Below are 27,264 nucleotides of genomic sequence, written 5' to 3'. Positions count from 1 at the left end.
CAAACTAATCAAAGTATCCTGGGAAGTGTCTAGCCAAGCAGAAATTAAATCTTCACTGGACTTTCCAATTACACAGTTCTAGTCCAGATGTTCATGTTGTTGAAATATCTTTATTTCCAAAGGAAAATAAAGACATGAAACACCACCATCATGGGATGTGTACTGGCTGTGACGGTTGCTGTCAGGAGGCAAGAGAAACATTCTTTTCCACATTGCCTGGGATGTGTATCCTGCTGTCTTAGGAGGAAATTGGGGCCGAAGTTAGTAGCTTTGTCTTTCTAGGAATCTTTCCAAGTGTGCTCAGTGCTCACCTAACCAGACAACCTTAAAGTTTTTAGGAGCTTTCAGGCAGCTTGATGTAAATTTGTTCTTTGCTGTCTGGCAGGATGCCTCCTGTGGCGGCAGTGGAAGAAAGCGGGCTGACAAGAAACAGGAAAGAGACAGAGGCATTTATGGGGGTACTGGAGAAGAGGAGACAGTGTGCACTGCTAACTTAGACCATTGCTAAACCCACTGGTATCTCTCTTGTTAAGTGAACAAGAGCCAGTGGAACTGGTGTAGTTGAAGTGCCCTTTTTTTTTTTTTTTGTAAGTGATTTGGCTAGATGAGCATAGGTGAGAAGAGTGACCAAGTGATAGCGCTCTAAATTAGAGCTTCAGGGTGTACCTTAGTTCTTGTTGCTATTTAATGGAAGAAGTGCCTAAATATGGTGGAACCTTTCATGTTTTAGAGAGCACTAGTAGGAAAGGTATAGTCCAGGTAATGTTGATTTTGGTGATTTTAAGAAATAACCCTTTTGAACTCAGAGCAGCAGTCCATAAGAAGACATGCTTGGGCTTGTGTTCAGATTATTCAAGTTAAAACATCTTCAGTTTAGTTTTTCTCTTGGGCATTTATTGTTTGTTGGGTTTTTATCTCTTTTCTTAAACATAATTTGGTTGCTCTGTATGGGAAGATCCCTGATACCCAGGGGCTTTATAACCTTACTGACAAAGCCACAAAAAATCCAGTAGTTGAAAATGCTTTGTTAGGGGAATTCAATGAATGTGATATAATTTCTCAGCTCTGTGATGGCTGGGTGTGTTGTGGTTGTGGAGATGGGGATGTAAGCACTTCTTGAAATTTCTGAGACCCTCAAAGGCAAGTGTCTTGAAACACACACTCTGCTGCCACTTGCTAGCCCTTGAGAAACAATCTTCAAGTGTATGAAGACACATGGGAAAGGAGCAGTGCCTGTCTGGGCAAAGCCATCTCTCACAGGCCCAGGATTTCTAAGTTTTTTTTTTTTTTTCCAAGGCTTTGAGGAGAAAAGCTGATTTTCTTGCTGAAAGTGTTGGCAATACTGCATCACTGCATTACAATTATTTCATATGCCAAGACTTCTGAAGGCTGTTGGTGGAATCAAGAAATAATTCATGATTTAACACTAGCCTGGATGTGTTCTTGTGATGGTTTTTCTGTGTACTTTTTTCCTAAATTTCTCTGAAGAATCAGAGATTTATTGCCATTGATAAGGAGACTGGATTCAGTGGACTATGCTTTGAGGTAGTATGGGTTTTTTTTTAATTTTCTTTTATTTTTTATTGATGTTGCCTGGGTGGTCTTATTCATATGTTAAGAGTATTTTGGCTTCAGGAGAGTGTTTTCATCCAAGACAGAATGACACTGGTCTTGATGTCTTTTGCCTTTCCTGTGAACAGGCATAAACTGCCTGTTGGGAACATGAGGATGTGTTATCAATCTGTTGCCATTGCATGGTTGTTTTTTTTTGTTTTTTGTTTTTTTGTGCCACATGTAGTTGTTCTTAGAAATTTGAAATGTGTGGGGCAAGGGAAAGGGCTTAATATATGAGTATTTCAGTTTAGTGTCATGGCCTGTAATACATGGGAGGTGATACATGTGACTGGATGATTGCCTTATCCTGTCTGGATTCAAGATCTGCTACTCCACAGTAAAGATTTATATAGATTCCCCCCCCCTTCCTTCTAGAAGAGCTTGTTTTCTGGGAAAGAGGCATTGTATTGAGCTTTTTTGACTCTATCTGACCTTTCTTTGTGGATGTTGTACAAACTTTCTCCTTCTGCTAGCCCTAGGACTCTTCCTTGGACTCTCTCCTGTGGCTCTTTTCTATACTTTCTTAAGTCTGATTGCAAACTCTGCCATTCATGGGATTTGGAGTGTTGCAGTGTGCTGTGATATTACTTCTTGAAAGTGCTGTGCAGGCTTATATCACACAAGATACTTTGTATCTTATAAGATATTTTAAGTTATATTTTGGAATTTGAAGAAAAACTTTTTTGTCACTATGCCCATCACGTCTTTTCAGCATCAGTTCCAAGAGCTGACTTTTTACGTGCTAACAAAGTGAGTTTGTAAAACCAAGGAGCTGCAAGTTCAAGAAGAAAAGTGAAGGAGAGTTGAAAAATAACAGCAGTAATGGTAATTAATATAGATCATGGAATAAAATCTCCTGTACTTTTAGATATTTTAAAATTGTCTACAAATTGTAGTCTATTTAAACAGATTAGATAATAGATAAATCTCTCTGTGAATGAATTTTAGTAGAATTGATTTACATCTCCAAATCAATGATTAGCAAATTAGATCTCTAACATTTAATCCAGAACTTGAAAGTGGCAACCTACTCCTGTTATTTCATGATTATGCTTACTTGATGAGCCTTGACTGTGACCTAAAATTGCAGTAATGGGCCCATTTTGAAAAAAACCCAACAGTAAGACAGTGTGCTGTGAAGATATTTTGTGTAACCCTGAACAGTGTTCAATACTGAATAGGAACTTTAGTAAATGATTCGGTATGAGCCATGCCAGCAGCTGCTGTAAAACCTGGTACTGCCAGGGCACAGGAATCATGACATCAGGCCAGGTCATGGAATAATGAACACCGATCTGAGGGGGGACAGTCTGTCATTTGATCATTGGAGACTTGATCCTACTTCTGTTGGGGAGGGGAAGAAAAAAAAAAAAAAAGACAGTCACTGAAGGTCAGTTCCTGTACAATAAAATTTATATACTGTAAATAACTGGGATAATCAACATACAAATATGCAAGATTTAAATAACTGTGTGGGGTGATGAAACATCAAAGGGCTGTGATGTCAAATAAATATGTGACTTCAGTGATCACCCTCCATCATGCACATTCCTCTTCAAGAAACTAATTACCTATTAATGTCACTCTCACTGCTCTCACAGCTCCATTTTCCTTTTGGCCCGTGAACTGTGTTGCAGGCAGCCATAGCTTCCTTGGTGTGACCTGAGGCACAGCTCTTCTGTCCTCTCAGTAGCTGTCTGTTCTCCATATTGCTTAACAACCTTCACTTTCTACTTATGTGTGCTTTTCTGGTTCTTTCATGGTTTTTTTTCCTCCTCTGATTTTTTTTTTTTCTTTCTTGTGATATCCAGAGTCCTACAGGTGGGTTTAGAATATTATTCCAGATGATTCAATCTTTACATTTTGAAATGCAGTTATCTTTAAGAAATTGTATCAGTTCTATAAGCAGAGTACTAATGCTTTTTTTACAGAATCATTGTGGTTTTTTTTATTTTCTCCTAAAGCGGTCTGCGTATTTGAAGGCAGAACCTACTTTGAAGGACAAAGAGAAACTGTGTATTCAAGCTCAGGGGACTGTGTTCTATTTGAGTGCAAGGTAAGAATACTGTTGATGTAAAAAAGAATTCTTGCATGTTAGAAATATCAAAGTCCCACTGAAGGCAACTGTGAAATACAGACAGGTCTACCTTAGGAAGTGGCAACAGTAAAGGTATCTAAGGGGTCCTGTGTTTATTTTGTCTTACTGAGTTCCACATCAAGTTTTGCAAATAAATTTACTTTGCATAGCTGCAAGCTTTGATTATGCAACTTGACAATCAAGCTGCATTCTTTCTTCTGTAGATATTATCTCCATCATCAGTAATAAAAACTCTAGCAGACTACTTTTATGTTTCCATTGACACCTGTGTGATGCTATTGCTCAAAATTATGTGCTCAGGTGTGAGAGATGCATGAACACAATGGAGGCATAATCTGGAATTAAGGGTAATTCTTAGAGAAAAAGTTAGATGAAAAAGAAGGAAAATTGCTGGCATAGCAGGTGTCTGGTATTTCTGGTGATGGAAATGGGAGGTAGGGTCATTGGTTTATTTGTAAACAGCACACACCTGATGCTGAGGTGGCCTTGTCCTGCTGCATGAACAGAGCTGCTCTTCAGGGCACAAATATACTTTAAGGGAAAAATACCCCGGGGTTGGCTGTGGGTTGAGAATTGCACAAGCTGCTGCAGTGAGTCCCACGTCACCTCTCTGAGGGAGGGATGGGGAGGAATTCCATCTGGATAGAGAGCTGCGTGCTGTGGAGTGGAGTTGAAAACCTGAGCGCTTTTTTCTAGGGCAGAGAGAGGGGAGCAGCTCCTCGGGCCGTGCTGCAGCTATCACACCAGTTTCTGGAAATCTCAAAACATTTTCATTTGTGAAAAATTGTGTTTTACAAAGTAGAACTGGGGACTGTTGTCTTACTGCTGTCAGTTTTAATCTTTGTGAGCTTAATTCCTGGAGTAGGGGCTTTGAAAACGTTTTGAGAAAGGAAAGAAGCTGACGAGAAATAATTTTGGATTCAGTTGTACGCTTTTCAGGACTCTGAGCTTGTATTTTCAACATGACACCTGGGACATGAATTCTGTGATTAGTCCATGGATATAATTAACAACCATCAAAAGTTACGTGATGTTGCCTTGTGTTTCTTGCAGCTGGCAAGTGCAATGCTGTATGAACAAAATGCCTCTGTTGGCTCTGCTAGTCTGTATTTTGTTGATGACACTTGTTTGCTGGTGGGCTGCCTGAGTGTCCTGGTAGAAATATTAAGCAGCAACTTTGACTGATTCAAGTGCTGTTTTTTCAAGGACTGAATTACATGCAGTTTCTGCTGAACAGCCTTGTGGATGATAATTGAGAGCAGAAAATCCACATACTGTATACTGTGTTGGTCAGATAGGAAGTCATAGGTGGGCGCTATTTTATTACTACCAGAGTTCTCATAAAAGAGTATGATTAATGACTCCAGCTCAAGAGAGACTAGGAATGGCACAAGTGCTGATTTCATGCTTAAAGTCTTATAATGATGTTATCAAGGAAATGTGGGGAAGTTCTTCTTTTTGTCTGCATGTAATTCTAAACATGATTTTTTGTTTTGTTTGACTGCTGCAGTTGTGCCTGCTATAGGCATGCACTTTTCTGTTTGAATATTGTAAGACATGTGAATGAAAAATTATCTTCCAAATTAAAAGTTGTAAAAGAGTTAAATGCAATCCAGACTACTCTAATTGATATTATTTCTATCAAAGGCAATTTTTTTTTTCTCTTTCTTTTGTGGAATTGCGGGGTTTTGTCTGTCCTGGTGTACACCACGTCTGTGGCTGGCTTGCTTTACTGTTTTATAAGGTTAGGGTTGGTTTCTCTGTCAAGATTGTTTAAGGTAAAGTTTGAGCAGTTTTTTTGGTGTTGGCCGTTGTGTTCACATTTTGTCTTTACATTTAATGCTTAAAGAGGATTTAAAATTAAATGCTGGACCCATAATAATAATACTACATGCAATGGCATATGCATGATTTTAGATTCTTTTCTTGCATGCAGAAATGCAGGGTCCTGAGTTCAGTGAGCTCATGCTTTAACCAGATTGCTGATTTTAAGGCAGATGTCTCCGAGGAACATGTTGTTTGCCTTATTTTCTATCTTTGTCATATCTTGACTAGAGCACTGCAAGACACGTTAATTAGGGCCTGGGGGAGCCTGCAGGTGGTACCTCTGTGGTAGCTGGGTTGCTGAGGCAGGCATTTTGTGTGGTCATACTGCAATGATTGCGTGTGACCTGCACTAAATGCCTGAAGATATTCAGATACCATCATGTGGCATTGGACATTTCCAGACGCCTGGTCCAAACAGCTGAGAAACTCTTTCTAAATAGGGAATCAGGGCCACTTTCCTTCAGTGTTACTACTGCAGCATTGAGGTCACAGATATTCAAGTCTGATTTTACTTACTGTCTAAATAACAAGCTGCTTTAGAGTATTCATTATGAGGACCCTTGATTCTGGAATCTGCTGTCCCAGTTTTTGAGAAATAATGGTTATTCTTTCAGGCATCGCTTTAAAAGAAACTTCTGAGGCAAGTTGATAGCTAAGGTAAGAGAAGAATGAGAGCTGTTGCCCCACTTCTGCTTCCCTGAAAACATGTGAGTGTAGGGTAGCTCCTGATGCTTTTATGGTGCTATGTTGCCCTTCCAAATGGTTTTCGAAGGTACCTGGAGTTTAGCATAGGCAGTTTTTTGCTTGTACATTATAATGCTAAAAGTCTACTGAAGTTATTGTTTGTCTTTATTTCTTATCTCACAAGATTAATCAATTACCTCAACAGGACCACAAAATGCAGCGTATTCCAAAAGACAGTTGTACAGCTTTGAACTGCCCAGAATCTCAACAGATCCCCTTATCTCACAGTTGCTGCAAAATCTGTAAAGGTAAGGTAACAGCAGATATATATATCTCTATAAGCTCAGTGTAATTTTCCATTCTTGTAGGTTATATAGACATTTTTCTGATCATTTTGAATAGGACACTCCTACACATGACAATCACTGTAGAACTTGGGAAGCTGAAAAGATAATATCTGCATTGTGACATCTGAAAATTGTGAAATGCCTAATAGTGTAAATTCTGTGAAATGTGTATGTTTCATTCTAGCCAAAAATGGGTGAAAAGTCAAAGAAATCGTATCCATAATTAGAGACCTTCTACCATTCGCCCACTCCAGTGTCCAAACAAAATGAGATTGGGGAAATGTCCATGTTCACCACCATCTTTCTGAGATGCTTTGAGATGTCTCTTTCTGAGAACTGTTGGTGCTATACAGTTGTTTGAAGACTGGAGTAACTTCTTTACCTGTTTGGGGTTGTAGTCTGCATGTAGAGGCAGAAGATTTAGTGAATATTTTTGTATGCAAAGAACCTTTGTATGTTACACCCAGTCTGATCTTTACTGAAGGAGAAAGCTGCAGGAAGTACTCTGTGTCTTGAGTGCACTCTTTTGATCTGGACTAATACCAGTATCTTCAAAGCTATGAGCAATTACATCTTCAAGTGGCTACGTCTGTTTCTTCTATAGCTAAATATGATATATTGATACCTGGCATCAAAGAAGATGTTAGACTCTTGGGCTGATTTTAGGTGTAATTCAGTGAAAAGAAGGGTGCAGCTATAGTTGTTTTTGTGCTACTTAGCGCAAACACGAAGGATATGATTAATGACATCAAGCAGAGATATAAGAAAGTAGAAGAAAGGAACTTAAGGGAAGTTGAGAGGTCTTGAAGTCTATCACAGTCAAAAAGATTTTTTTAAATAATTTTCTGTAACATCTTCAGTGGCTCAGAGAAAACAATTATGTATTTCTTTTGCCTGGTATAGCTAGAAAATTTTAATATATGTCAGATGAGTGCTTTCTGAACGTTTTCAATTCTCCCTGAATCATACTAGCTTGGCATCTCATGAGCTCTGGAGCTTATTCGTTAAACAAGAAGCTGTTTTACACTATTATTCAGCAGCATGTATTTTGTTTATTAAGGTAGCTGATACATAAGTGTTGAGAATCGTAAGAATAACAAAAAGTCAGTAAAAAAGCCATCACCTTTTCTGGATGACATATATGTTCTTATTTACTTAATGCCAAAATCTGATACAAACCAATCCAGGCCAGGAAATCCAAAAATGAGAAAATGAGACTATTGCTTTGTCATTAACTGAGGCTTTCATGAGAAAGACAACAAAAAGACAAAGAGTCGGTGTTGCCATGGCCAGAGGTTGCTCTTGATACACACACTTCTGCTGTCATCGATGTGTAATGAAGACCCTCTAATGCTAGTAAAAGCATATAGAGCTTTTTGCTTCTTAATGTCCTATGTCAGATAACACCACCATGGTAGCTAAGGTGAGTTATAATGTTTAAGTAACATTACTTAAGCGTATCTCTAGGTTGCAGTGAGGCAATCCACAGCAGGAAAGAAAGAGAGAAAGTAAGACGTCAGCCTCATATCCTGGTAGGTCTGTGATGTTTGCAGCATGACCATGTCACTCAGTCTCGGTACTAAAACATTCTGCCTTTAACGGGCTCTTCTGTTTCTCTTGTCTTGCTTGGCTTGTGTTGGTTCACACTGTTGATGAACTGCCTGAGTGCAAATCACCTCTATGACCAGACCTCCAAGCATATGCTGCTGTTGTCCGGCTTGAAGTGCTCATTTAACAGCTTGTGTGAAGTTAGGGGTAGAAGCTCTTTCATAGCAAAATACGAAGCAGAAGCCAGGTGGAGTGATATAAATAATAATCTTTTCTGCTGACTAATTTGTTATTTTGTAGGAGGTCTATGTTGCAGCCTGATTCCAGCTTGCATTCTGGAGCTGTTGCTGTTAGAACAGTCCTGGTCCCCCGAGCCTGACCCACGTTCCTTAGTTTTCCTGTGGGAGGTTTTGAAGAGAAGAAAATAGTTACTGGAAAACAACAGTGAAGTACTGCTGCTTGATCAATTCTAATGCCTTAGTTAAAGAAGGAAACTTTGAACAACTAAAGTTATTGAGAAAACAATGAAGGAGACAAGCTCCACACCTTTATAGACAGATGTGGAAATTGTGGAAGCTTCAAGTCAGTTACTAGAACCAGTTTGAATTCAGTGAAGTAAAGGACAATTTAATGGTGTTCAGCAACATAGCAGCATTAGATTTCATGAGAGCAAACAGAAGGAATTAGAAAAAACATACTGAGTTGAAAGGTTCAATCTAAATTTTCCAGCCTGGAAAAAAACTTCAGAATCTTAAAAATTTGTAATTAAGGTGCAATGGAAAACAGTTACGCTCAGGAAGAATAAAAGGGAAAAAATAGGAAGTAAGGATGGCTGAAAGGTGAGATTTTAAAAATAAATGTCTCTGAAATGGAAAGGATGATGCAATCAGCAAAGAGTATTCAGTCAGTGGAGCGTGAAAGGAAGAGATAAGGGGAAGAGAAAAGCAAAACAAGTCAATGTTAATCAAAGACTTTCAGTTAAATGTGGAAAGATTTTATAAATACTTCTGGGAACAAAAAGTGCTAGAGAAAAAAGTGGTATCACTAGTAAATGAGCTACTGAGTATCTAAGCTATTGAGCCCTTTTATAAATGTCCGAACAAAACAAACAAACAAACAAATTAAGGTAAATATATAACTAAGAAGTCTCCTGTAAAATTACTTAAATTACTTAACAATGACAAGGAGACAGTAAGGCGATTTAAACAAGCCTCCTATCCAGCTGCCTTAGATCAATGCCATAACCTGAAATTGAATCGAAGACCTAGAGACAGTCTGTTCTTGTGGCTTTTACTACTCCTTTTATCTGTTTCATGCTTGGTACAATTTATTTTTCTGTATCTCATGGCTAATAGAAAGGTATTCTTTGACCTAAGTGAGAAAAAGATAGGACTGTCTTTGACAAGGATGTTTTATAATCCCTGAATTCTTTTTAACCCTCAATCATATTTGTTTCTGTACAGGCCATGACTTTTGCACCGAAGGACATAACTGTATGGAGCATTCTGTCTGCCGGAACCTAGATGACAGAGCTGTCTGTAGCTGCCGAGATGGCTTCCGAGCCCTTCGAGAGGACAACGCCTACTGTGAAGGTGATGCCTTCTGTAGATGCTTAGCTTTGCTGTATGAATTGCTGTGGGATGAATGTATTGATTCTTAAGTTCTAAGTCTGTTAAATGCAATGAATTAGATATGCAGTATATTAATAAACTAATTATGTCTTCAATTAAGTTTGTTAAAAAAAATTAAAAAAATCTGATCAGTGTTGAAGTGGCAAGTTACTATGGCTGAGATCTTGAATTAGAATCATAGAATCACTTAGGTTGGAAAAGATCTAAGTCAATGACCTTGATCATCAAGTCCGACCGCTAGCCCAGGATGTTTCCATGGGAAGGTTTTCCTTTTTTTCTTCATGGTGTTCAGATATTCAGGGAATCTGAAAGTCAACCATTTGAATAACATGTTAGTATAACATTTATAGTCTCTTTTTACTGCTGCCTGTTCCCAACCTCTCACCCCAGGGAGTAAGTAGATGCCGTAGACTAGATTCTAGTATTGTTCATCATGCTCAGTAATGATTTATTATTTGAGCTACTCTTTCACTTTCAAAGAGCAACAAGCTACTTAATCAGAAGAGAAGCCTCTATAACTTGTGTCTTTACAACCTAGCGGAATCCTGTGGAAAAAAAAAAGCATCCCCACTCCAGCAGCAAGAGCCAAAGTCCTGTGCACAGTCTCTTAGCTTTTGTGCTGACTGTTGCTCTTACTTGTGAAAACTCTGATTCTGCAATATAATGCTAGTGTACTGTCAGGCCATCCTTACCATAAAGCTTAAGTGTTGGCAGCAGGATGGCCTTTGACCAATAAGCAGTTTGGTTCAGATCTAGCCTGCTAAATTGTAAGTAGAGCATCTGTGAGTTGGAGTCTAAGGTGCTCTGCAGTCCCATCTCATAGCTGGATTGTTCTCTGGTGATGCCCAATTAAATGGGATGAATCAAGGCCTTTTAAGACTGTTCCTTTGGCTGAACTTTGCAAAAGTTAATGCCTGCCACTTACTTGAGTTAGTACCTGCAGTAACATCAGTGGGAATGCTCATCTGTAGATCTAGATTTGAGAATTCATGAGTATTTTCAGGAAAGGAATGAATAATTAATTCTGCTTCACATACGTCTCTGCTTAACGTTTATGATAAGCCTTTAGATGGAGGCGTGTTTTGAGAAGTTCAACTAAAAATCATGCAGAAACAAATCCTTTGCCCCTCATCATGTTGCAGCAGGCATCTGACATCAGGACCTGCTGTATAGCTTGTTCTGTGTTGCAGCATTACCCACTTCTTATCCCATAGTCCCTGGAGACTATGCTGAGGCTTAGGCTGCAGATCTGCATTTCTGGGAAGTCATCAGTCATTTCCTATTCAAGGGGGTCACTGGAGTGATGGAGTTATGGTGAAATCAGTGCTTTAAGAAGGGTTTTTTTTCTGCATCTCTATTGTTACTCTGCTGAATGAAAGCAGAAAACCAAGTTACGCTCTCTTAGTGATCTCAATACCACTCAAATTAGAGTGTGGAACTTGCCAGGCATAAGCAAAAAAAAAAAAAAAAAAAAGAAGCTTTTTGATCAGCGTTGGTGGTGAAATGTTTAGATGAAGACACAGTAGATTATCGTATGTGAGACTGATGCATTTGTAGTATAAGTGGATTTACCAGTTTGTGCAGGACCTGAATTCAGCATGATGATTTTTTGAGAAGATTGCTTGGCTCAATTGCTTCTGAATAGGCAAATGATACTTGCTTAATTGCTTTCGAAAAGCTTGCATAAGCAAATAAAAGGTTGGGACACATTATTTACATTAAAATAATTTTATGTACCACTATGTTTGGATGCATTAAATTATCCCTTAAAAAGTTGACGATTTAGGGCCTGGTCCAGGAATACTTGCTCATGTTGAAGATAGCGGGAGTAAGTCCCATTAGGAAGTTGCACCCACATAAGCAAAACTCACGATGTTGGGTCCCTGTCAGGTGAGGTTCTCCCAGTCAGGGTCAAACGTAACTCAGCAGGCAAACCAGACTGATTTCGCTGCTCGCTGTGTACGGTAGCTGCAGTGTAAGCACCACACTTGAACTGTGCACACTTGGTACACAGGTGTGTACCTGGCCTCGACTGGCCACCCTGACAGTGTGCAGGTCAGACGCTGGAAGGAGGGGAAATAAGGTGGCAGATTGAAACTTTAGGATTGATTTTGTGGAAGAGAAAGGGCAGGGAACTGAACTACCCCTGCTTTTTCAGAGTTGTGCTTTTAGTATTGTATCCCTTTTCCAACCCAAATGTCTCTTTGAGTGCTGAGTTTTCTTATTTCTGGAAAGAGACTCCTTACCTCAATATCGAACAATGTAATAGCAAAGGGCATAACAGCAACAGCGTAACACCAAATCTTTTCAGAGTCCTGTCCCTCATCTTGAAAAGCTGAAATGGTCCCAACCTCCCTTTCTCAGCACATAGCCTTTCTTCACTGTGCTGTTATTGTGGTTTTAATTATGAGCAAAGCCAAGCTGTAGAAATGCTGGGTTAACACAAAAGCCTTTCAGAGAATGCTTTTTGTAGTGGCTGAAGCCCGTGGGTGTGATAGCTGCTTCTGTGCTCGCACTTAACAAACTTCAGATAGACTGCAAAACTGGATGTCATTGATTCTGTGTTAGAGCCAAGCCTCGCTAAATATGATCCTGATTTGTGCCTCAGCACTGTCAAAATTCAAAGAATAAACAGCAATAATGATGCTTCCATTGGCAGAATTTCTCCTTAAGGTAGAAGGAAAAAAAAAAATATATTCAAAGCTGGTTTCGGTGTGAGTCTGGAAAAGCTGCATGAATTTCATCTGAATTATGGAAGAGTTTGGCTTCTATCCTAGAAAGAAATGCTGCTTTTCCAAAGCTGTGTAATGTCTTTAGATACTGTTATGGTGGATACCTTTCTGTTTTATTATAATAATAATTATATTTGTTAATATTTATGTCACATTTATCTTTCCCTTGGAGGACTGTTTAAAGCAATACTTAATGAGTTGGGATTTCTTCATTCATCTGCTGTAAGCCTTATTCCAAGTACTCTGAAGTGTGTTTTCTGCCTCAGGTTATTATGCAGTTTGAGATACCTCGTGGGCAGGTTGGGTATGAATTACGCTGTGCTGCCTGAGTGTAGGTGCTTTTAAATATAGCATCCTTGGTGTATAGCCTACCTGATATCAATGCTTTACAAAAACAGATGTTCTGATGAAGTGCAATTAGTCTTTTCCAAGGCAATACCTGCAGTGCCCTCAAACTGATGATTGACCTCTGATATTTCAAATAGTATTCAGTCCCTGCTACATTTGTGTTGGTGGTTATGCTGAAAATATTTTTAAGGATAAAGTTTTTGACTCTTGGCTGTCAAGATATTCTCATGCATCTAGAAGAGTGAAATATATCCATACTTCAAATAAGATGGGTTTGCAAATAGTCTGCTGGTGGCAGCTTTAGGTGTTCTTCTCAGATCCTCGAACCTAAGCTGTTTTCACGTACCATGTCATGCACTTTTGGCGGTCCTTAAAAGATGTGTTTGGGGAGGAGGTGTTACTTGTACTCTTTGGAGACTGAACTTGGAAGGATTGCTTGAAATCCAATTTTCTGATTTAATAATAGCACTCAGCTATCTTTGTGCAAAATCTGATTTCACTCCAGAAGCGTTGCCAAGGATTGCTGATTAAATAGGGAGGAGAGTAGGCTCAAGAAAGAAGACAGGAGAATTCAGTAATCTTTTGTAAGCACCAGGACTGAACATGATCTTAGAAAACCAGATTATTTGCTTCTTTATCACAGAGGATTTTGCCTGATGCAGAGGCCGTTTTACATCAGGTACTGATTTTGGCTGAGATGGAGTTAATTTTCTTCATAACAGCTTGTATGGTGATGTGGTTTACATTTGTGACTAGAACAGTGTTGATAATATGGGAATATTTTAGCTATTGCTGAATAGCCTTGCACAGTGTTAAGGCCATCTCTGTTTCTCTCTCCCCCTGCAGTGAATAGGCTGGGAGTGGGCAAGAGATTGAGAGGGACACAGCCAGGACAGCTGAGCCCAGCTGACCAAAGGGATATCCCAGACCATACGACGTGCTCAGCAGTAAAAATGGGGGTACCCTTTTCTAAGGTGGTGGTTACTGGGAGGGCTGTCTGAGCATCAGTCTGCTGGTGGGAGCTGGAGAGTGATTGCCTTTGAATCATTTTTTTTCTCCCTTTTTTTCCCCTTCACTTATTAAATGGTCTTTACCACAACCCGTGAGTTTTTTCTCACTTTTGCTCTTTTGGTTCTCTCCCCATCCCACTGGAGGGGGCAGTGAGCAAGCAGCTGGCAGATGCTGAATTGCTCACAAAGGTCAACCCTTCACACTTCACAAATTTACCTTATGGTTATCTGTGGACCATAATGTTTATTTTCTGATATACGGGAATTTAGTTGTACTAGTTGCACAGTACACAACCTAGCTACCTTATCTTTTTTGGTATCGTTTTGGGGATCGTTTAATATTATTAAACAAATCTTTGTGAAACCATTTTCTATTTTTATCCTAATGTATCCTTTTCCCTCAGTAACTCCTCTAGTTTCTTTGCTGTTGCCATGTTTGTCCCAGTTTCAAGTGTAGCAGCTGAACTGAGACCAAAGACCAAGTGACTGTCTGCATTTGAGAATTGCATCAGCTTCACTAATGATCCTCCCTTGAGGGGAGAAAGTCTTCAGTTTAGAAATCTGCTTTTGAATAAGCTGGCTTGACTTGACTCATCATTGGTGGAGGGAAGTAAGCAGTCGTCTCTTTCCGGAGTAGACATCGAAAGCACGTTGGAAGCGCCACTTGGCTGGTCCTCGTCAGGTTTCCTTTAGCTCAGGGTTGTATCTTCTTATTCTGCTTGGAAAGATTTATTAATTTATCCCTATGTTTGGGTAAAAATACCAATGCATTATTCAAGCCTCTTCCCCAACAGCAAAAGCATGACACTTCTTCACTTATGTAATTAGTACAATCTGTTGTTAATCTTACTGTTAATCTTGTTGTTTTTAACTATGGATTACAAAGTAAACTACACTTTCAGAATAAGCCTGATTTCTACAGATTTCAGTGAAGAGAAGAAATCTTACAAAAGATGAAAAGTAATAATCAAATTGCAATAGGATCATATTGGCCGAGTACAGTAATCAACAGATTTTTTTCTTTAAGCAAGTGTAACATTGGGAAGAGCATAAGTAGGATGGAGATCTCTGTAATGGAGGTAAACCCCGGAGTATTAAAATATATTTTATTAAGTCCTCTGGGTTTTTAATAACCATTACTGGCATGTTTGCTAGCTTTGCTGTCTTCATGGTATGCACAATATTTTTGGATGAGAGTCCTGCTTAGGAGCTATGCAGTACTGTCAGTTTTGATAAACTGGGAAGGTTACCTGAGCTGCTGTCTTCATACATGAATTCTTATTTGTAAGTGAGATGTTGAAATAGCATCATATATAGCTAAGAAATAGATTTCCATCTCCGTCAGTTGGCAGTGTTTGAGTCATTACCTTGTCATTTTCAGTTGGGTTGAAAACTAATCAAGCAGAAAGAAAAACTTTCGCTCCAGGAGGGCAGAGTGTTGTTTCCAAATCTCTATTAAAAAGTAATTAAACATTATTAATATTAAATTAAACATTAATATTAAACAGTATTAATAGATTATAATTTTTTTCTCAGCGAAGGCAGTAATTGTCATCTTATTTCCATCATTATGTTAATAAGAAAACTAAATATGAAGAGTTATCAGGCCAGTTCTAATGTGTCAGTGTGTCAGAGTGCGTCAAATCCTTCTTGGTTGCCCACGGCTCTTATTCAGCAGGTTAATAAAGCATATTCCTAACTTAAAGTGTGCAAGCAGTATCCTGACACCAGTTCATAAAGTGTGATGCATACTGGGGTACAAATAGTACCACTGCCTGTAATAGTGGCATAGATAGTTTGTATGTATACAAATTACAGGATGTGATTCAGTGTTACTCGATTTTTAATTACTTCTACAGAAGTATGTTCAGACTGATTCTATCATCCACCCATAGGCAGGACTGACAGTGATGTTACTATGATTAAAAAAAAAAAAAAAAGCTGAAACTAATCATATAAAAGGAGCCTCTTGGAAACTCTTGTAAACTCTTCTGTGCTACCAGTGCCTGGTAAGGAGATGCTTTACTGTACTGAGAGCAGCCCTTTACCACCAGCAATAAAAACATATGTTGCATTTTGTCTTTAAATGAGAAATTAAGGTGAAAGTTTTCATAAAATTGCTTAAATCTGCAACCTCAAAGCAAAAGAGAAAATATACTAAAGCCTTAATTTTGTTTGTGTTTTCCTTTCTCTCCAGTTTTCACTAGTAGCTGGGAGGTGACTACTGAAAGAATTATATGCTGTCACTGTGCTAAAAGTACCCACAGCCAGCTACTTGGTTTTCTTTTGAAACTTTTAAAATCGCAGTCTAGAAGTGTGGCATAGCTTAACAATATGTAGAGGCTGGATCCCCAAGAGCTGTAATAAAGACGCAGAAATGCCTGGCATTAAGCCAAACTGAATTTAAAATAAATATTCTTTCATGAAGAGTGCAGAGTAATAGCAGCCACAGTGATTGTATCAGTTGTGGTACTCACACTAGTGTGGCATCATTTGAGAGACTACTGAGTTGTGATACCACCACTTGTTTCTGTAGAACAAGCAGTAATCTACTGGATAGATTGCAAGAATGTGCTGCATGCTTTAGACCCGACGCAACCCCCAAATACAGTCTAACCCACCCACAGGGGTCTCACCACAGCTTACAGGTACTACTCTGTTACACACGCATCTGTCTTCTGGTGAGGACTTTTAAAATACACACATGCAGTACAATCTGTGCTGTCTCTTCCTGAGAAGAATCTGATATATATTTGTAGTTTCTATATAAAAATATTAATGCTGCTTAGTCCCCTTTTAAAACAGGGGGAAACAAATAGACTAACAGTGGCAATTATATCTAAATTCGTGACATTCACAGTTCAAAATGATGAGAAGCTGTCATACTTCAAAAAAAAAAAAAAGATTGTTTTGCAATTCAAATCTAAAGACCTATTTCTGAGTGCTGTGCTGGAGGGGGATGGATCATGAACTGGAGTCTCAGTAAGTTGTTCTGATTTTTGGAATTCACTAATTAATTATATACAGCATCCTTTTTATTCTCAGTATGCAGCTACATCAGACTAGTTATTTGGTGCCTAAGGAAAGGCCCCCCTGGGATGCTTTCATATCTGACAGATAACTATATATAATTACTTGTTTTATCATGTATACACTATCATATGAATTAATTATAAGATATTAAATAGTAAGAAGATGCAGTTTGCCAAGTAAAACATTACATGATAGCAGACAATATTTGTTTTCAAAAATTTCCTGTCTGATATATATATATTTTAAACTGTATAATGTATGTGAAGTCCAGTGATGTTTTCATGAGACTGAGATGAAGATTTCATTTTCTTCCAAGTGTCTCACTTGCACAGGTAGCTGTTGAACAGTATCTCCTACTGCATGTTTAACAAGGACAGTTTTATCTCAACTGTCTGTCTTCCTATCCAAAAACTGGGGCAAGTTGAAATAAAAACAACTCTTTGTACTGTTAAAAATGATATTTCTAAGATGCTGTATTGTTGTATTGTGTCCTTTCAAAGCTATATAGAGCTTCTGTCAGGGAATATAGACCTTGAGTGACTTTGCTTTTATTTTAAGAGTATTTTCAGTCCCTAATAGCCCCCTCTCAGGCTGCAGGAGATGGACAAAGAAATCATGAACTTATAGCAAAGACAGAGGTTGAAAAATAATGTGAAGGGAAAAGCACCAAGATGTGTACAATGTGTGTATGTGTTATCTGTGCAGTTTAGTTATGGGCGAGGAAAGAATACAGCTTGTGTGAAGATCCAGTAATTTGAATTTATTTTTAGCTTAATTGATGCTTTAGCAGTCTAGTCAAGATACAACAATCTCTTATTAGTTCAGTTACAACAGTGCTAACACTTCTAATCCAACTCACTCAGTTTCTTCTAAGGTCCATTAATAATTCAGTAACCGTAGATACAAGTAGCTGCCCATTTCCTCTTACCCTCTGTATGCATTGCTACAGTGAGTTGATAGTAGCCCAAGTTCTTTGCCAGGAGCAGCATGGTGGGGATGGTGGAAGGTTATTTTATTTTTTCTCCTTGGTCTTTGTGTATGCTTGAGGTTATTTTTGTATGTTTTAACTCAATACATGGGGTATGTTCTTGTAGTTGGTTCACAAGGTTAGTTATATTGTGATTCCTTAGCTTTTAGTGCTTTTCTCTTTCAAGGGAGGAGAGACACATAGCTGCAGAGAGGTAGGCAAAAATAAAAACAATAAAAATCCAACAACAACTGCCCCCCCCCAGTTTCAGAGGCAGATTGTATAAGCATGACCACTTGGTAATTTTGCTGCTGGAGCCAGGCCTCTTACTGGCTGTTGGAAACATCAAAGGTACAGGGCTATATATATAAGGAGAAGAAAAAGTCAAAGATTATCTGCAGAGGGTATGAGTAATGACAACTGTGGTGGTGCAGTCAGCTGGAATAAATAATGTGGGAGATTGTGAGAAAGTGCACAATTTTGATTGAAGTTGAGTTATCCTTTGTGGAATATGTCAGTTGGAAAAACTGCTACACTGGATTTGATAGAGCAAAGCAAAACAAAAGCGCAGTGATTGGTTTGCAGCTGTTTGGAGTAACAGTAGTAGTTAAACCATAGACTTGCCTGGTGATGGAGAACCTAGAAATAGTAACGGGAGGAGGCGGAGGAGCAAGGGCTGTGCTAGAGTTAGACAGCAGGTGAGAAGGGGTATATGCAGGAAGAGACACATAGGTGGACAATGTTGTGGAAGCCACGAGTTACTGAAACCAGGCTGTAGCTGAAGGGAGCCTGAAGAGAATAGGAGCTGGGAAATACAGTTGGGGAAGTGGGAGAGACCCTACTAAGAACATTTTTATTGGAGCAGTGGACTGGGAAGTTTTAATGTACTGAACACTCGAGCAGTTGTGAAGAAGAGTTTGAGGGTGAGATAGTGAGTTTAGTGGTGAAAGGAAAAAAAGTGGTGAAAGGAAAAAAACCCGCATATTTCCACAGATGGGTAAGCTGGTGAGAACTTGCTTCAGAGTTATGGAAGTTATGATCTCTCCTTTGTCTTTTAAGGAGGAGGAGCTGGTGAGGGGATGGGTTGAAGACAGGAGGAGATGTGAGGTGAGCAATATCTGGAGACAGGACCAAACTAACTCAGGTAGAAAGTGGGTGAGGGAGGAAAACCACAGAGAAGTGTTAGAGGTAGAAGGTGAGAAAGGTAGGGCTGCTGTTGGTGGAGGGAAGACAAAGAGAAACAAAAAGGACAGAATTTGTTTTCCTTTGTGACTCTGTCTAGAATGTAGGAAAGGTTGTGTTGGTTTTAAATCCATGTTTACTTTTTTCAATGGTATTGGTTGCTGTTCGTTCTCCTCTTTCATAGTCCCTTAACGGGTCAGTAGTACCTGTTGATCTTGTGATGCCCTTTTTCTGGGTCAGAGACCACACCAGGAAGTCTCAACCTTTCCCAGCTTATCGATTTCTCTATGAGTCAGCCAGTAATGGTAAAAATAAGGGCCTGAAGACTCTTTATGATGACCATCATTACTGGCATCCATCCTTGGGATTCTCAGCAGAGAGGCCCAAGATTCGCAGGAATGGTGGGTAAATGATGCCTTTGCTCTTGGCAGTGGAGCTCTCAGGTCAGGATGGAGGTTTGCTGATGAGGTTGTGTGGGACAGGTGGAAAACCTGGAAATGTGGATGTTAACACAAAACAGTCGTTTTTTTGTTTGTTTTGTTTTAAAATTGTAGGTCTAATCTACTTTGCTCCTGTGTTTGGGATAATTTTTGATACACTTAAAAAACAAATTTTTATAAATAAAGCTCTTTATGCTCCCATTTGCTCTCTTCCTAGGTAGTCAATATTTGTTGCAAAAGTCCTGCAAGAGCATCTCCCTGCCCCACCATATGCCTCTGTAAGTGTGACTTCCGCTGGTGCTAGGTGCCATTGAGTTTTAAAAGAAATGGTTGGAGGCAGGACACTATTGATAAAGGATCCTCAGTTCTGGAAATAGGCTTCTCTCTTTACAGCCCAGATTTACTGACTTAGTACCAAACTCATTTGTTCTGGCAGGCTTTTGTCATGGATAAAGGCAATGATGGATAGTGAGGCCTAAGGAGAAGCTTTGTTTGTTAGTGTGAGGCTTTGGTCAACAATGATTTATAGATTGCAGGTCAAATTCTCTTATTAATGGGATTGTAAAACATAACTGGGAATTTCACTCTAGGGAAGCAAACTCATTAGGGTGCAGGAGGAAGGGATACAGGGAAGCTTTTCCTGGGTTATATATTTTGCATAAATTTTGTTTGAGTGCTTGGGGGGGATGAGGAAAGGCTTTTTTTTTTTTTAGTTTTGATGTTTTTGCAAGTATAAATAAATCATTGAAGTGCATATTCCAAACACTTTTGCATTAAACAATTTTCCCAGAGATGCCTCTTTTATCTGTTCCACTGGGAACAGAGCAGGTTGATGATCTCCATGACTACGTTGTTGTCAGTACATCACAGCCGGTGGCTCAGTATCACATCACAGACTCCAAGCACACAAGTCTTTATTGTTGAATGTGTACAGCCATTGGAGAGGTGCATTCATCCTATTGAACTGACTTCAGCATCTTACTGGCTAAACAGTAAGACATTAATGTGCATTAACATGCTAACTAGGCTTTTGGCAGGGGAAAATTAAGATGAATGTTGTAGGCTTTCTTAGATATTGAAATGCATCAGGTTTTCTGTTGTACTTAGTGCATTTGTATCTAAAGGTGAATAAAAGGCTATAGAAGTGTTTCAACCAGTAAGCAGGATGGAAAGGCTTTTACTTTGGTAGCTTTGAAAGAGAACAGATGGGCTCTTCCCTGCCCCGGTTCAGTCTTCCTTGATCTGTAATACCTTAACCTAATGTACAGGAAGCTTGCATTTGGAGTGCCACAGGGGGAATGGAATCACATGGGTTTAGTGTGGTCAGTCTCTGCGTGACTAGTTGTCATTTGACTGCCACTTTACCCTTTTTATATTACTTATCTTTCATGTTCAGTGGCATTGTAATTCAGTGCTAAAGTTGCAAACTGTAAAAGCAGCTTCTTATCAATGGTTTTGACACTTGATTAGGGTCTTTAGGTGCCAATGTAATATAATAGTATGATAGTAGCAATAATTATCACTTTATTTGCTGTGCATTCTGTACAGGTTTTCTAGAGAACTGGGTGGGAAAGAGCTTTGTTTTCCAGTGAGCGTTTAAAAAATGTGGACAATATCTTCGGAAATGAGCTTGAAAAAAAAGTGTTAGATTTGTTCAAATGAAACATTTCAAAGTTAACTTGATCAGCTGTGGGTTTGTTGTGTTTGGTTTGTGGGGTTTTTTTTTGGTAACAATTGTACAAACAAGGTTTTGAAATAAAGGCAATTATAAATGAAGTGTTTTGCAAAAGCTCGATGTGTGGTATGTTGGCAAAATGAAAGCTTTTATTTAGAACATTTTTAAATTAGGAGGTTTGAATCAAAGTAGCATTAGCTTTAAGTTTTTCACTGCAAAATGAAAACCATTAGAGTTTTTGGGTCTCCTGTGGCTATTTACCTGCCAAAGCAATCATTAATATAGTTTTTGAGATAGTTCTGTTTAATGATTTTGAGGCTTTGAATCTTTAAGTAGAATTTACTGAGGGTGCCAAAGCCAGCTCCTAGGCTGTCTGTTGATGCCAGGAACTTAAGGCCTCTGATTTCTTGGAAGACTGATGTTGTTACTTAAATACAAATCAACACCATTAATTTAATATAGAGTTGTGAACTGAAATTATGAAAGACACAAGTTGCATTATTTGTGGTGGTGGCATTTGTATGTTTTAACTGCTGGCTGCTTTTGTGATCTGTGCGTTTATGCTTCTGCAGAACATCTGCATGTCGGGAGACCTGTCCCACGTTCCACTTCCCATGCAAACCCAGCTGCCTCTGTGATAGCCTTATGATAGATTCACTTGTTTTTTGCTTTCTTAGATTACTTTCACAAAATGTATTTTGAGCTTTAGTATGCTCACTGTGCTCACTGTAAATGCAATACACTTATTTCAATTTATTAAATTTGTTAAATACACCTTTGTGTATGTACATGAAAATTAGAAAGTCAGGTTTTTCAAACCAGCACCCTAATAGAGCAATGATTCTTCCATGCCTGCAGAGCTTACAGTGAAAGGAAGGGAAGAAAATCAGCTGAAGTATATTGGCTGTCAAAACTCTTAAGAACTGAATTTGTACAAAGCAGGCTGAGCTCATCACCCTGAGCATTTGTAGTGAAGACCTTTGTGGTTTACAGCCAACTGTCCACAGCTCTCCAGCAGAACAGTTGCACTGGGCAGAGAAACTGGGGAAAGTAGAAGTTTTTTTCAAAACCTAATGAAATTAGGAAATTAGTACGGAATTGCTAATAGTGTGTTGCATTGTTTTGTACTGGAAGTAAAATCTTCTTCTGGGAATGTAAAGGGGAACAAAAAGCAGGCGAGGAATGCAGCTGGTAAGTAGCTATCGATCTAAAGGCACTGGGAAGAAGGGAAGAACTGGAAGATAAGCATACGACCTAAACAGGAGTAAAGTACAGGAGTTTAAACTATTGACTTTTAGCACTGCAGCATTAAGAAGTCAACCCTGATTTGAGTTTATATATCCAGTCTATTGTTTTGAACTATCATCAGACTCTGGAACACAACACTGTTTTCCATCCAGAGATTTTGTTTGCAACTCTGAAAGCTGTAAACATCATTGAAAACAAGGAGGAAATCAAAACTGATGAGCAGGAAAAACCCAAGTCAACAATCCACCCTTCTGATTTTTAACATACTTTTATAGCAAGGTTCAGTGGCACATTGCATGACAATATAACCAGATGTACAGAGCATCTCAGTAATGCTTTCTTTATCGTTAGTATTACAGGAACAGCATGCTACTAAGCACTTCCAAATTAATACAGCTTTTCTTTTTTGTGGCATAATAGTGTGCAGAATTTTTTTATTTTTTATTTGTGGTGCTTTCTCTTCTTGCCATTGAAATATAACTTGGTACAAGAAATGTATCTTAATTCTGCAGCCCAAGGGAGTATCAAAACCAATCAGATCTAGAAGTCCATACGTACAGTGATTTATGTCTGGAGTTTATACTGCAGCAGGTATTTCACCCCGACAAGTATTTTATCAAGAGCAATTTTTTCTGTCAGAGCAAGTCTTTATATAAATGAGATTATTTCTGGTTCCTTTCAGATACAGTGTGTATGTATGTATCTATATACATATGTATGTAGATATGTATAGTTATAGATATGTGTTCTTATATATTAAAATTACTGATTGGCTACTTTATAGTTCTAAGATAAACTTATAGTAAGTTCTTGTGTCTTTTCAGATCTTGCCATGTTCCTTACAGTTTTTTCCCAAACAACAATACGTCTTAGATCAAAGGCATATAGTATGCATATAGTAGTGTTTGTATACTGATGGCTGCAATGACTACAGGTACAGTGATGGATGGCATTGCGGTGCTGAGGCAGTTGGTCTGCTCTTTGGGACCCCAGTTATATTTTTTGTTCTTTTTTAAATCACAGGAATAACATCATAGGCACTTCAAAAGGAAAGATGTAAGCCAATGTAATCTTCTTTGTAACTCCGCTAACAGCTATTCACAGAAAGCTTGTGCTGCTTCTCTTGTTTGAACACTTCAAGCAGTTTTTTTTAAAGGACAAAGCCAACAAAACTTACCAAAATGCATTGCTGTTCAAGTAACTTTTTAGTCTAACCCACTACTGGTGGAAGTGAGCAGCAGTGTATTGAGAGATTGCAAAGAACACCACTGACATTGACTCATGTTTCTCTGCCTTATTCACAGATATTGATGAGTGTGCTGAAGGACGGCACTACTGTCGTGAGAATACCATGTGTGTAAATACACCAGGATCCTTCATGTGCATCTGCAAAACAGGATATATACGCATTGATGATTATTCCTGTACAGGTAAGAGCTATGTATTTGCAAAAGAAAATAACAGAATGGTGGTATTTAGGAGCACTGGTGTGATTCTTCTGAAGTTAGTATTTGTTAGAGTCATAGAATGTCTACGTGAAACATTAAACAGAATGAAACTCAAAATAATTACAAGGTTACAGTGCAGAAAAGCTAATGCATGTTACAGACTGTGTGTATGCTGTATCATTTGCCTGAAATTATAAGGCAATCTGGAGTTCACTTGAATTAAAATGACTTTTCTGCAGACTTTTGATGGAGTTAAATTTTCTGCGTATTAGAAGTGACTGTTTCCTCATTTTGATTTCGCCTGCACTGGGGAGGTTCCCCAGCTGAATCCTGAGTTCAGAGGGCAGGAGCTCTCTCTGCCTTGAGCCACTGGACAACATGGTTGGTCTAATCTCTGCATCTTCCCTTTTTCCTCTACTGCCAGTGGATGCTCTAGAGGAGGTGCTGGATTCATGCTGATTTTCTGTCTTCTTGTCTTATAGTCTTCTTTTATTGCAGGATATTTTAGCGTTATGGAATGAACACTGAACATTTAGAACAGCCTTCCATATCAGAGCCAGGTTGACTGTAAGTGTTCCAGGGAGAGGAATGTGTTTTTTCCTACTAGCCAGATAAAGCAAGTATTATTCAAAGCTGTGGCACATTTTCTCAGTGAAGAAAAATGTGTGTGAACAAAATAATACCACTATTTCATGTGCACAGGGGAAAGCATTACCTCTTTCTATAAGAGAATATGTTTGTTCAGTAAAACTTTCTTGGAGTCCACATTATCTAACAGTAAAGCTGGCTATAAATGGATGAGCGTATTTGGAATGTGGAGACACCACTGTGAAGTAAATTTCAAAATCGGTTTAATTCTGTCCATTATGTCTTGGCGTTTTTGAGCATCAATGATATGTCTTGGTACAGAAACAGCTTCTTCATAAACTGGCATAATTTGCTTGCCCAAACATGCACAGCACACAGGGACATGGATCTGAAATGACGTATGTGTGATTTTTTTTGTGCATACTGTCTTACCTGCACTTGATATTCCTCTCACAGACACTGGCAAGCAGTATTTTACTGCAGTGAGCCCAGTTCTTGAAGGACCAGGTTATAGCCTGCTTGCAGCAGGTCCTTCTGAAGCAATCAGCGTGTTTCTGATCGCTCTCTCACGTCTCCCCACACTCTCAGTTGAGTAAAGCAATTGTTTCACTACCTACCGAGTGTGAATGTCGGGATTACTTTAGGACTGACTTTATCTAAATCACTGTGATACTTTTTCCACTTTGTTTCCCTTAACTTGCTCTTCTGATTGAACTCTGCAGACAGTAAACCATCGCAAACAACTTCACAGGGGCATTCAGTGCCTATAAAATATAATAAAGTTATTTCTCGGTACTCCGCACATTGCATTCCTCATATTTGCTGAAACGTACTGTTTTGAAGTTCAGTGTAGTTAAAGAGCTGTGAACAGTCAAACTGGTGTAAAAACTGCTGGAAATCCATTATGGATCTCACATTCTAAACTGCATTTGGCTCCACATTTGTAAATTATAGTTTTCTGTGAAATCAACAAAATGGGTGAAAAACTGAATGATTTCTTTTCCACCTGTCCCCTGATCAAGCTGGGAAAGGTTAATGCAAAAAGAATCAAAGCAGATGAAATAGTTTTGTAAGATTTCTAATCTAAAGTCTTGCTAGGCCAGATGAACTGTAAGTCATGCAGTGACTCTGTATGTCTGAGCAATGCCACTTACTGTCATTTGTGACCTGGAGTTTTTCTGGAATTAAATTGTAGTGAATTTTGGATACTGGCAAACCAAAAGAGAGGCAACAACGAGGCTTCAGTGCCTGTTGGGTGGCGGAATTTCCATGAATGGCAACCTAACATCATTAAGTGTATGTGTCACAACATAACTGCAGTTTTTTTTCTGGTTCCATGACCAGTGTGAGCACCTCCACTGGAGGCACTGGTCACTTACTGAAGTATGTAGACTTAGGAGACTCTTGCATGACATTTCCACCACCAAACAACTAGTGAGTGAAAGGTTAATTGTGTTTTAAAAATTGAAGGAAACATGGGATACATTTAAAGTCACGTGCTTTGATCAGTAAATGGCATGTTGTGCTTGTTTTAGTCTATATGAGTGGCACTGAGACCATTTACATTATAGGACTGTACTAAAGCAGGTGGCAAGTGTATATATCTGTACATGAGACTGCTGTAGGTTTTCCACCCCTCGGCATATTATTTGCTCTTTGCAGGTTTTGCCATGTATTAAAGCTCCTGATTTCAGAGACTTTCATGTGCACCCATTTGCCCAGATACAAATCTAAGAGGTAAAGTGCACACAAGTGGGGAGGGTATATTGCTGTAGCTTTAACATGGAGCCTATGGAAGTTTTAAACTACTAGATTGCTTAGCATTGTCTCTCCCGAAGAAAGTTGCTCTGTTCTGAGAAACAGCATAAGCTCTGTGTAGTAGAAACACTAACCATGTTTGCAGGACTTTGTTGAAAGATGTCTATGTTAATAAATTGGTGCAAGATAACAGTGGGAATGAGTTTATGATGCTAGTGACAGCACTTTGCTGTCCTGCAGGCAGACCAACAGGTTTAGTCTGGGCTGTTACGCTTAGGTATGGCTGACTTTTCATAAGTGTGATTTTCCCTTGCAACATACCGTTGTATTTTAAAGCAAGTAGTTTACAACAAAAACTCACTATACTTACCTTTATCATATTTTTTTTGGTTTGTTTGGTTTTCATTTAAGTGGACCCTTAATGACATTCAGCTAAACAAATAACATTTAGGACTTGAGACAGAAAAGTATTTTCCAAATCCATTTTGTTTAGAGACTCAAGGCAGTAAAGTGTGGGATCTCAGCCCATCTCAGCCAACCTTGCTTTTGCTCTATTTAAGTCCATCAATCTAATCTGCCTTTTGTGATAGTAGAAAGCAGAAAGTAGAAATCTTTGCGCTTTGAGAATCGAGATACCAACTTGTCCATGCCCAGCATACCTCACTGTGCATCATGAGCTCATGGCCCATTCATTACAGCTGGGAATTATTTTGGTTAAGCTCAATTTTCTTGTCTTGATGGTGCTAGTTCTTGAAGTTAAGGGCATAAACCAAGCCTTTTTATCTGGCAGAAAAGCAGGACAGTAAGGAGAAAAGCAATCATGATATACCAAAGAGAGAGCACTACAAATTAAAGAGATATCTTTGAAAGGTTTTCTGAAGAGTGCCCTGTTTAACTTGGCATATCTATGAAAGTAAGGCTGTGCACTGTCCTTAACAGAATTTTCTGGGTTTTCCATTTTTCTTTTGTGTTCCAATAATCAGATTTATTGTAGAAGCTGCACAGAATAGTTGATGGATTCCATAGTCCATACAAAAACCTGGTGTTCACATCTGGAAAAAATGAGAAGTAGGAAAGATGTCTGTA

The 27,264-nt window shown here is 38.8% G+C and overlaps 1 protein-coding gene across 1 annotated transcript in view; it reads left to right on the top strand.

The window, feature by feature from the left end:
* NELL2 (neural EGFL like 2) overlaps positions 1 to 27,264 on the top strand; it is a 150,170-nt gene that overhangs the window by 57,168 nt on the left and 65,738 nt on the right. Inside the window, exons 10-13 of the mRNA XM_040596657.1 lie at positions 3,579 to 3,670; positions 6,429 to 6,531; positions 9,582 to 9,710; positions 23,689 to 23,814. Of these exons, the coding sequence (XP_040452591.1) occupies positions 3,579 to 3,670; positions 6,429 to 6,531; positions 9,582 to 9,710; positions 23,689 to 23,814 (450 nt within the window). The remainder of the gene's footprint in view (positions 1 to 3,578; positions 3,671 to 6,428; positions 6,532 to 9,581; positions 9,711 to 23,688; positions 23,815 to 27,264) is intronic.

This window comes from Falco naumanni, chromosome 5 (genome assembly GCF_017639655.2).
Source record: "Falco naumanni isolate bFalNau1 chromosome 5, bFalNau1.pat, whole genome shotgun sequence".
Classification (NCBI taxonomy): domain Eukaryota; kingdom Metazoa; phylum Chordata; class Aves; order Falconiformes; family Falconidae; genus Falco; species Falco naumanni.
This window is presented reverse-complemented; position numbering and strand designations above follow the sequence as displayed.